Below are 12817 nucleotides of genomic sequence, written 5' to 3' on the forward strand. Positions count from 1 at the left end.
TATTAATAAATATTAAACAAGAAACAAAAACAGTTCTTGTTTAAAACTGAATCGAATTCATATTTAACAGATGTGCTGATGACCTTTTATTGTAATTTATAAAAGATAAAAACATTTATTGAACATGACACACATCAGACTCAGACTAAGCTGTTAAAATATGTACATTTACATATGCTTAAATGAATCGTAATATTTTAAAATTAATAATTGTAGGCAAATCTGTAATATATATATATATAAATATATATATATATATATATATATATATATATATATATATATATATATATATATATATATATATATATATATATATATATATATATATATATATATTTTTTTTTTTTTATGATGTTTTTTTTTTCCTGTGCAGATTTATTTAAGCACAGGCCATGAGTATCTTACCAGAGCATCAAACACTAGAGTATCAAAGGTCTCACTGTCCGAGTTCTCCATCATAATGTTGAAGAGGGCATCCAAAGTGTCCTGCAGAAACTAAACACACACACACACACAGAGATTATAAGACGAAACAGGAACACACACAGCATAGTGTGATGGTCAGTGTAACAGGACGATTTTAAAAGCTCTGTGCTTTGCTCTGAATCATTTACTGAAAAAGCATAAATGGGTAAACAGATACGCTGTCAGCTTCATGGACTGTCTGTCTAAAGTACATGCTGTCCACTTTAATGTCTGCTGTCATTCAGTTGATGCTCAGTGACAATCCACCAAGGACATTACAGCAGGAAGAAAATTACAGCTCCACAGACCTAGATGTGCCACAATTAAGACACAGGAGCTGCACTTCCATTCACTCGGCTCACTTTCACTGAATGTATCGGTGTGATACCTAGATTAGTTCTCAATGCCATAGAGCATTCAAAAATGTTCTCAGGAATATATATATATATATATATATATTTTTTTTATGGTTTATAAATAGATTATGGTCCCTTCAAGTGGCAAGAATAATTACTCATCAATTAAAATGAGAATGACAATACTAAGGTGACGAAGATACAAGATAACAAAATGTAAAATAAATAAAAGCAAAAACAAATAAAAAAAATGAAAAGATTAAATAAAACATTCAAAAAATTATAAGAAATTATAAAAATGAAGCAAAAAACAATTAACAAACTAAAAACATTTGGAACAAATAAATGTTAATTTTATTTATTGATACACTGAAAACATCACTAATGTGTAACCACAAAATGATAAACATTATACATTTTCCTGAGAACCACATACTGTATACATCTAAGAGCAAAGTGTATTATATTGCATTATGAAAACAAATGCATGATTCATGTTTCTAGAAAGTGTTGCCAAGGATCTTGTTAAAGCACATTTCACACACACACACACACTTTGAGGTTTATAAATAAGATTGTTCGAACATTTGCTCCATTTCTGCACTTACAAATGTTCAGTGTGAAAACTCATTTAAAAACTGAAAAGCTCAACCTGAGGACGAGCGTTTGTGTTTGGCACATCTGCTGCGAGGAGAGGAAGAATGTGTCCTTGAGGGGAAATAAATAACTGCTCACACTTACGGCGTTCAGGCTGCCCCGTATATTCAGGACAGAACAGGTCACAACAGATACGAGAGTCTAAGTCAATAACAGTCATCAATCTGTCCTCAGTTTTTATCGGGGAACCTCCTGGAAACGCGATTGGGCTAGTTTTTGGACTAGTTTAAGAAGCAACTGGGCAGGATTTGTTGTGAAAACCTGGCAACCCTGATCTGAACGCACGTGCTGGAGATATACTTTTAATTACAGGATCATCTTTCCTGATGAGATGCCCATGAAAATTGCAGCCCTATCTCAAAGTCATGTCAAGTTCCTCCTCAGGTGTTCTGAAAGAAGGTTTCATCCTCCAGATGCCAGATAACAAATAAACCGGGAGTAAAAGTTGCCAGTTCTTTTCTAAGTTGCGGTGACCTTGAATCATTCCGCAGATGTTTTCTCCAGTGTGTTTATAGTGAAGTGAGTGATCTGGGCCGATTCCTGAAGAAACCCCTATCAGGAACACAAAAGCCATTCTGCAGCATTATTACGACATTCACAGCTTTTATGCAGCACGCCTGCATCGTCCGCTGAAATCCAATTCCAAACTTGGCAGTGCAGGAAGGTGTTTTAGTACACAGCGTGAGGAAAGTACATAATCATGTTGAGTGGGACGCCTGCAGGAAACATTAAGGGAAGTCTGTGTGTCTATCGCTCTGGGTGGTGAGCGCTGAATCATTCACTCTGTGTCTGGCCAAAAGACCGTGTGTGTGTGTGTGTGTGTGTGTGTGTGTGTGTGTGTGTGTGTGTGTTGAGTGAGAGTGAGAGAGAGAGAAACACACGTACTGTAATTGTAGGTCGTCCTGTGAGTGTGTGTTCTGCATATTAACAGCTGTTTGAATTAACATCTTCCTTCAGGCCACCCAGAGACAACTTTCAAGCTTAAACACAACTCAGATTTCAATAGTATTCATGTGGTTGAGAAAAATTTGCAATATATCTGTGATGGTGCCTTGTCCCAAATTAAATCAAATTTTTACACATACTGTAAAAAGATCACCGTTCCAATTCCACATACTGATTACAGTAGTTATTACAACAAGTCCAGTCTAATAATTTGAACAAGCAGTGACTGGGTTGATTTTATTCTCATTCATTTTGCATCAGGGTTCCTCCAATGATTATTGTAAATTATTTGGAAAAATTTTAAAATGTAACATTTATTTTAGATATTTTTGCATTTATTTTACACGTTATTTTAAATTTTGTATAAAAAAATAGATGGATGGGTGGCTGGGTGGATGGGTGGGTGGGAGGATAGATGGATGGGAGGATGGATGGGTGGGTGGGAGGATGGATGGATGGATGATGGGTGGGAGGATGGATGGATGGATGATGGGTGGGAGGATGGATGGGTGGGTGGGTGGGAGGATGGATGGATGGATGGGTGGGAGGATGGATGGATGGATGATGGGTGGGAGGATGGATGGGTGGGTGGGTGGGAGGATGGATGGATGGATGGATGGATGGATGGGTGGGTGGGAGGATGGATGGATGAATGGGTGGGTGGGAGGATGGATGGGTGGGAGGATGGATGGGTGGATGGATGGATGGATGATGGGTGGGAGGATGGATGGATGGATGGATGGGTGGGAGGATGGCTGGATGGGAGGATGGATGGGTGGGTGGGAGGATGGATGGATGGATGGATGGATGGATGGATGGATGGATGGATGGGTGGGTGGGAGGATGGATGGATGGATGGATGGATGGGAGGATGGATGGGATGATGGATGGATGGTTGGATGGGTGGATGGATGGGTGGGAGGATGGATGGATGGATGGGTGGGAGGATGGATGGGAGGATGGATGGATGGATGGGTGGGAGGATGGATGGGAGGATGGATGGATGGATGGGTGGGAGGATGGATGGGTGGGTGGGAGGATGTGGGTGGGAGGATGGATGGATGGATGGATGGATGGATGGATGGGTGGGAGGATGGATGGGTGGGTGGGAGGATGGATGGATGGGTGGATGGGTGGGAGGATGGATGGATGGATGGATGGGTGGATGGATGGACGGATGGGTGGATGGATGTCAACTTGAAACATTTGCCAGACTTTTGCCACATACATTAAGAGGTAAAGCGGTGAAGGTCTTCAGCAGCTATCTGAGACACCTGCCATAAGGTTCTGCTTGGCTGTTTTATATTTATGTGGCGAGACATGACAGAAAGGCTACAGAATCTGTTAAAGAGAGAGGTGAGGGGACATTTACAGCACACATGTCTCTGCCTCCATCTTTCTCTCTCAGAGCTGACAGCTCGAGTGTGTTTGCCTTCAAACACGGCCAGAGAAATCACTGCATGAGACACACCGCCTTCAGGAGCAAACTGCCATTCAAACACATCTGCCTCATCTCAGAGGGGCTTTTAAACCATATGCCACATTATATTAGCCATCTGAATATAACACTCTACAACAGACAGAAATCACTAGACGTTCAATGACTGTTGTTCCAATTCCACTTCCTCATTAAAGAAGTTACTACAACAAAAATCACTCGATTCTGAATGTGTAGTTTAATTACAAGAACAACCAGCGAATTGGTTATATACACAACCAATTCATTGGTTCGTTCAATGAATTGTATTTACAATAATCTGACTTCCAGGCCTGGAAAACAATTCAAACATTTGCTGAACATTTCATTTTCAAACCTTAGTAAGCTTATTTTGAGTTAGATATGATGAAAGTAATGACTTGAGTTCACCGATTTAGTGAGTGAGATCATTTAAAGTGACACTTTCTATCCTATTAACGGCAAAAACAAAAAAAAAACAAAAAAAGTAATACAAAAAGTAAAAGTAAAAACAGTCAGTGTGAGTTATTTGTTCAAATCGCACAACAACTTATTTTATTTTATTTCAAGCTAGTAGAACACAATTTAAACATTTTCTGAACGTTTAAATTGCAACGCTTATTTAAAGCTATGCTTATTTTGAACATTTCTATAATTTCACAGGCCTTAACCATTCACCGTACTGCAGCACTTAAAGAAATGCAATTTCTAAAAATATCTCGGGATGTTTTGCTGTTGCCTTCCAAAAAAAACCTAATAAGCAAAAAGCTTTTGAAGTGCATCGTAGAGTTCATTCACAATTTCATATCGTAAATCACAGCGCAAGTCTTCACACCAACTTCAAACATTCATATTAGCAGCACGAAGGAAATCTGCAAGTTTGTGTTTCTGTCCGTCAGAAGATTCACACGTACCTTGACCACCTCACCTCCCTCCACTTTCATCAGGTGACGGAGGTTCTGCTGGAGCAAACTGGTGTTGGATCTCCACTTCAGCAGCCCCAGGAGATCAACTACAGGAGAGCAGAGGAAACCACATTAACACATTCACCTCTCCATCCTGCACATGAAACATTCATTAGACAGAGCCATAGGAGTAACATCTGCTCTCAGTCTGACTGCTCAAACCTTAAGCCATGAGAGGAATGGATTTCACTGCAGTTGATATAATAGAAGAAAATGAAAATCTGCACAAATATGAAGCTATTAAGCACGTTATCAATTCAGCGTTCAATCAGAATCAACCACAATGATCCATGAGGTCACAAACACTCTTTAAATGATTTGATGATTGTCACATGGAGGAACTCTGGGAAACACTCTTGAGCACTGGAGGATACGGAGAGCTCCCTTGAGGACTCACATCACCGCCTGAGCGGCTCCCATTGTGATAGTCATGGTAGGGTGGCCATTCATACGGGACATGTCCCGGCCAGGATTTTAATATTGCCTAAAACATCCAGAGCAGTTTGACCAATAACATGCAGGTATTGTACATAATCAACCAATCGTGGGGCTGCGAGTGAGAAGGTGAGAAACAATCAAAGCGATGAAAATATGCGCAAGTGTTTGTTCGTTCAACTGACTTGAAGCTTTGCTGCGCACAAATCCCCAAAAAACCAAAGTGCACCACAATGCTTCAAGTCAAACGAACGAACAAACACGTGAAAGAGATTCGAAAGCATAAGGAGCCGTCTGCTCTGCTCTTTATATCTCTCATGAATGTTACTCAAACGATCAACCTGCACAGTGCAAATAGCCAAAACCTGGATATTTTAAGCATTATTAAAATCCTGGCTGGGACGTGTCCCGTATGAACAGCGCATATGGTCACCCTAAGTCAGGAGCGGCTGACTTTTTAACCTGAAACAAGGTTTCCAACAATCACTTGGAAATAAACCAAAGTGAAATGACGTAACCTGGTGAGTGAAGAGTTTCTCGAAGGGCCATCATAGAGAGAGACTGACACAAACCTTGGTCCAAGTAGACAACATATTTCAAATTTAGAAATGTTGTTTATAATATTGTGGTCTAATAAATGTAAGTAATGTGAAATATTTTAATTTATCTATATAGTAATAATAATAATACATTTGATAAATTATAATTCAGGTGTATTATGTATTAAATATATATATATATATATATATATATATATATATATATATATATATATATATATATATATATATATATAATTTGAACAATTATACATTGCAAAAATTTTAATGTGAAGTATAAATATATAGTAATAATATATATTATATAAATATAATAATAATAATAATAATAGCTTTTAATACATTTATCATTATGTATTTGCATTCACTATTTATATCTAACGTTATTTGTAGATTGTGTTGTGATTAATTGTAGATTTAAATAATCAATGGAATTACATAACCTTTATGTAAATCTATAAACATTTTCAAAATGATTTAAATAAATCAAAAAAATATTAATACACTGAACTGATTAAATTTTATTTGGCCAAGACAAGATGTACAGTCGACCGGTCGTACTCGCAAAATAAACCCCAACACGTGATCAGGACTCTGACACTTACGGTTTCCTGATCAAGTATGTAGTTAAACATTAATCAAACAAAAATAAAATGCCACGACTGACCAATCAGAACCAAGAGAGCTGCATAATACATAACTAAGGCAGTGGATTTGAGCAGAAGAAGAGCGTAGGCTGTGATTTCATATCATCATATCACATCAGCAGGTAATGTGGCTGTGTGGGAGAGACGATTCAGAGTTAAAGATCCCGACACTTACGAGCCAAGCCTGTGGGTTTAATAAAAACCACGTCAGAGAGACAGAAAGAGCTGTCAGGCCACGAGTGAGGAGAGCGGCGCTGTCATTCTTTATTAAAAACCCCTCATCTCTCAGTCCTATTGGTCGAGAAGCGCTTGATCATCCAGGAAATGTGCTTCACAAAAACGGGATGCAAAAATAAAATATCTAAACAAAACCTGAGTCACAAACAGCGCTCCCGAATGTCACATCGATTTCCACCTGCGTTTCTGACACAGATACCAGAAATAGTGTAGAGGAACAGCGGGGATCCACAGCTCAATATGCTAATTTTGTGTGCGATAAAGAGCCTCTATTTCACTTTTGAGACAGAAAACACACTGGCATTGATGGACAAGGTCTCGCAAGGGACAAAAACAGCCTATACAACAATAAAAACCTGTGCTTATATGCTAATCGATCTGAGGAATCCTCAGCGACCTCATTACTGCGTCTGCTACCTGCCAAACACTGATTTTTGACAAAGGTCTTCATTAAAACAGCGTCTGAATTGCCCGTGGCTCAGGGTACCTCTAAAAAAAAAAAAAAAAACACACGCTTATAGTAACGCAGGTCACCTCTGTAATCGATTCACAAGCACGGCCGGCCTCATAACAGGCGATGTGAGGGGAATTATGCTGTCGTCCGGCGGGGATAAACATAGACTTTCAACCGCTCAGATCGCACTTTGAGATTAGAGCAGAAAACATCTTGGCATTCTGACAGCAATGAAGTGTTTGCAAGCTCCAGGTTGGAGTGTCTCTGAAGCACAAGCTGATTTACATCAAAGATCAGCAACTGTTGTGAAGCTGAATGATATCGCACTTATTTCTCACCACTCATTAGAGTCTGGGAATGGGACACGCTGCAAGTCAGGGGTGAAAAATGTGAGCAGATTTCTGAAATGGAAACCGGGCATATTTCCTAGGTCAGTTTTTAGTAATTTAGTTGTTTTTGATATTTGCATTACTTATTATTATTTATAGTGTTTTTACATTTTATTTCAGTTCATTCTTTTTTACAGTTTTTGTTTTAGTTAACTATAATAACCCTGAAGAGAATATAAGATAAATCTGTGACCCTGGACCACAATAGCAGTCTTAAGTGTACATTTTTCTAAATTGAGATTTACACATCATCTGAAAGCTGAATAAATAAGCTTTCCATTGCTGTGTGGTTTATTAGGAGGACAATATTTGGCAGAGAAGCAACTATTTGAAAATCTGGAATCTGAGGGTGCAAAAAAAAAAAATCTAAATAGAGAAAATCGCCTTTGAAGTTGTCCAAATTTAAATTAAGTTGAGATATATTTAAAGTAGGAAATTTACTAAATATATTCATGGAACATGATCTTTATTTAATATCCTAACAATAATATTGACCCATGCAATGTTTTTTGGGCTATTGCTAAAAATATACCCCAAAGACTTAAGACTGGCTTTGTGCTCCAGGGTCACATATATTTTAATGTATAATTTAATTATAATTTTAGGCTCATCTTTGTCAAAATGTTTCATTCATGATGAGTTTGCATCCCTGAGTGTATTTCAGAGTTATTTTAATTAACTAAAACTAAATTGTTACTTGAATTATTATTTTTATACATTTTTAAATGAAACATTTGATTTCAGATAGTTTTCAAAGAATTTCTAATTTGCATTTAGTTTCATTTGTACAAAACAACACTAAACATAATAAACCTAAACTATAACAACACTAAAACTGAAACAAATTAAAAACTACACAGATATACATGAAATGGCACAAACAAAATAAACCTTTCACCAAAGTAAAAATTAAAATGAGCAAGTGAACATTATAAATCTAAAAACAAAAACGAATTCAAACTATAAATAAAACTAGAATTTTGACTTGACTAAAAACTCTAACAGTATCTCAATGATATCTGTGCTGTAAAATGGGGGCAGTTCCAGTCGTACACAGGACATCAGAAAGCATTCGTAATGACCTCTGCACGTTCTCTTGTTCATTTTTCAGTGGTCCGTCTCGTCCTCAGACCTGCTCTGGTCTAAAGCACAAATGCCAACCACTAACCAAAGCTATTTTGTCTTCATCGTTGCGGTGGCAAGGCCAGCACGCTCTCTGATGTGACTTCATGCATCTCCATCTTCATTTCTGCTGTTTTGCCCAATTTCGATCCCCCTCACTGAAGTCACTTCCTGATTGCGTAATCCTAACCCCTCCCCCACACTGAATCCTAAACCTACCAATACTAGGGGGGTATTAGACATTTGCTAATAAATTCTTAGATTAAACTCGCCAGTGTGTGAGCTGGAGAACTAATAACTGATTTCAAGTTTCCTGACTCTCCCCCTGTCTGTCATTGGTTGGCTAAACATGTAGCCCCGCCCCCAAACTCATGCTAATGTTGTTGTATCAGGATGCTCACAAATACACATCGTCATATGAACGTCTCAGAACGAGTCTGATGTTAATTCAGTATCCATTCATCCAACTGATTCAAACTTCTGAGTCATTAAAAATGGCTCAAATGAATCATTTGACACTAGAAGACAACGTAATTTAAAACCGTGTTGTCTATTGACTGTCATCTAAAAATCACAACTCCAAAGCAATGCAATTTTGTTTGCAATGGCGCTGTGGAAAAGAAACACGGGTTCATTTCTGTCTTTTATTTGTTATCATATATTTTCATTGTCCTACGCTTGGATGCCAGCACTTTCTCCCTGTGATGTACATCTCTGACTTTAGCATTTCAAACCTTCTCCTCAGATCTACGACCGCAGGCCGCACATACTAACACCTGCCCAAAGGCTGATGGGTAAGCAGTTTCTGTGAGATTCATAGAGCAACACACACATGCTTAAAGAGGAGAGGAGGGTGTAAAGGACTGCAGAGGACTTCACTGCATCCTGTATGTGATCCGACTGTAATGATCTGCACACAACATCTCACACTAAACTAACAGATGGCATCCATCAAAACAGACCATTCATTTGCTTACTACACATTTCTTGTCGTTTAACCCTGATGATTGTTATTCCCAATGAAAATACTGTTTTTGTCATCTTTATTAAAATATGCTTACTTTGTTCACCAAAACTAAAACTACTAGTGTACTAAAAAATAATAATTTGTCACTTGAAATGTTAAGAATTTAAACTTCTTTTATTTCAGCAAGTTGACAACACAGCACCTCTTATTTTATGTGGTTTAACTTGTTTAAATTAAAATAAAAATTATTTTTAAAAATCCTAAAAATAACTCCAATTTAATAAAAATTTGACAATAATAAAACCAAGAATTTAGTTTACTTGTTTACTAAAAATAAAACCATTTAAATATAAATAAATCAATCAATAAAATACATTAAAGTTATAAAACAAAATATTTAATAAAATAAACTATAAACTGATATAAAAAATTAAATTATAATATATAATATATATATATATATATATATATATATATATATATATATATATATATATATATATATATATATATATATATATGCCATCTGAAATAACTAATCGATAAAAACTATACTAAACATAAAAAAAATAAATAAATACGAGACATTCCTGGTCGAACAATCCTTATGCTTGTTGTTCAAATTAAAAATCTTTATAAAAAAAAAAATGTAAAACTACCTAAACTAAAATCTTTTAAAACTGCTAGTTTGCTAAAACTAAAACCTTAAAAAAATTATAATTGTTACTTGAACTAAAATAAATCTTAATTTTTTTTTTTTATCCAATAGAAAATTTTTACATTTTATTGCAGCTAGTTTATCATTTTATTAACTTGATGAATATTTTTTTTTCAATTATAAAAATAAATTAAAACTAAAAAATGAATAAAAATTACACAGACATTAAAACGATTAAAACTAATACAAATTTGATAAAAAAAAATGTTTATATGAAAACAGGATGTATAAAAACAAAACCTGATTCAAATTATAATAGCATCTCAGTGATATTAAATAACACTGGGTGACATCAGCAAGCTCTTACTTTTCAACTCATTCATATAGAAACTACATTTTAAAATGGGATACATTTTTGGATAAAGTTAAAAATCTAGCTTGAGTCTGAAATACCCCACATTACGCCGCAGTAAACTGGTTGCAAAAAATGACAATGATTCTTTATGTGGTCACTTTTACTGACAGAAGGACAGAGAAAACAAGAGTACATGATGGGATTGGGATTGGAAAATGATGAAAGTGGACGTGTCTCACCGTTCTGCGTGAGTTTAGTGGAGCAAACAAGCGTCAAGATCTGAAACGAGTCTTTACTGATGGAGAAGCTGCCGAGATTCTGCGTGTTCTTCCCAGATGACGGATTTCTTTCCTCCATCTCAGGTTTGGTGGAGGCCAAGCTCAGGTACATGCTGGAGTCCTCCAATTTCTTAGCTTCGGCCTACAAATAGAGAAACACACATCGTGAGAACAAAACCTGTTTGCATGAGACCGAAGAATGCATTCAGTGACTGACAGCTGTCAATCACTAAACACATTCTTAATGCTCGTTTAAAATCTAATTTTCTTTAATGTTGCATTTTTAAATACATTTGATTTGAGTTTTAGAGCCAGTTTTGCACAAGCAGTAAAACCAACATCAGATCAGTTATGAAGCGATGGTTTGTACGAAGATTAATTTGCATTGCTCAGAAAGCACTTGACCAGGCAACATTCTGCATTAATGAAGCTCTTTCATATGCAGATAAGAAAGATTGAATACATGAACAAAGCTTAATTGCATAATTATTACACTGTGATGTGGGGTCAGAGGTTAAATGGGACAAACGAGGACAAGCAGCATCAGTACACAACTCACATGTGTGTGTGTGTGTGTTTCGAGATTACTAGCAATTGTGTTGGTTTCACCTTATAGACGATGAGATCATGTTCTCCATCCCTAAGCGTCGTGCCGTCGTACCTCATCAGCTTCACAAATGACAGAGCAAAGTTCTTCTCTGATTTATCCTTGCCTGTACAGAAAGAACATTGCATATTTAGAATTCATAATTTTTAATAGTTGACCTCTTTATAATGTTTTTTTGTTCTATAATGCGTTGAAAAGAGAGTCATGCCAATATAACCAAAAACTGTTTTGAATCTGAACTGAACTAAGACTGGACATGAATCTGAACTGCAGCTGAATCTAAAATGAATTTAGACCATGGATGAAAGTGGAAGAGGACCGTTAATTTCGAATTTGAATAAAATCTGGAATTAATGTAATCTGAATTTAAATCCCAGCATTTCGAGGGTCAGGTGAGCATGGAGATCTGTACGTTTTATATTTACTTCCTTTTCTCGTTCACATTTACGTGGAGAACCGCATTAAATAGGCAAACAACTTCAAAATGTGCTAAAAGTTCGGGGTCGGGAAGATTTTTTAAACGTTTCTGAAAGAAGTCTGTTACGGTCACCAAAGCTGCATTTCTTTAATAAAAATTTAACAGAAACAGAAAAGAGTGTATAAAAGAACAGCATTTATTTGGATTTAAAATATTTTGTGATATGATATATTCCTTTAATACCCCTTTCTACCAATCGAATGAGTCCTTGCTTAATGAAATAATAAATTTCTTTAAAAAATTTTTTGAAAAAACTAGCTAACTTACTGAAATAACTTCCTTTTGTGATCTGGGTTCTTTTTTTAGAAAGCAGGTTGTGTGACGAACCGGGGTGTGTTTAAGGATAAGTAAGTGGATAAACTCAAAAATGAAGGTAACTTTCAGGCTACGTAAGTAGCTACAGCAACTGAACATAACCTGCTCCAAACCAAGAGCTACTGCATGTATCGAACTGTGAGCTAACTCTTTTGTTGAACACACTAGCCGAGTCCAGATCTGCCACAAAAACACACTTCAAAATGACAGCTTGTTTAAAAAAAGTGACATTTCAGCACTTTCTAGACAACAGCAGCCGGCGTGTGAAACGTTGATACTGTCATAACGTTTCTTCTCAGATCAGCTGATGAGATATTTATTTCCCCTGGATTGTCGGCTTGTGCTAAATGATTTGTTTTACATCCTCCGCCCAGTGCCTGGAAACCAGAGCCTGACAACGAGACCATGTGGTGGGCAGATGGCGCGACGCGGCTGCCAGGGTAAAGTTGAACACGCGCGGCTAAGTGT

General features: G+C 36.7%; 1 protein-coding gene across 3 annotated transcripts in view; it reads right to left on the reverse strand.

The window, feature by feature from the left end:
- LOC128025507 (dedicator of cytokinesis protein 1) overlaps positions 1–12817 on the reverse strand; it is a 207708-nt gene that overhangs the window by 141538 nt on the left and 53353 nt on the right. For all 3 annotated transcript variants that reach the window (XM_052611937.1, XM_052611936.1, XM_052611935.1), the window contains exons 17-20: positions 11559–11662; positions 10911–11091; positions 4797–4894; positions 409–498 (exon numbers count right to left, since the gene is read on the reverse strand). In XM_052611937.1, coding sequence (XP_052467897.1) covers positions 409–498; positions 4797–4894; positions 10911–11091; positions 11559–11662 — 473 coding nt within the window. The remainder of the gene's footprint in view (positions 1–408; positions 499–4796; positions 4895–10910; positions 11092–11558; positions 11663–12817) is intronic.

This window comes from Carassius gibelio, chromosome A12 (assembly GCF_023724105.1).
Source record: "Carassius gibelio isolate Cgi1373 ecotype wild population from Czech Republic chromosome A12, carGib1.2-hapl.c, whole genome shotgun sequence".
NCBI lineage: Eukaryota > Metazoa > Chordata > Actinopteri > Cypriniformes > Cyprinidae > Carassius > Carassius gibelio.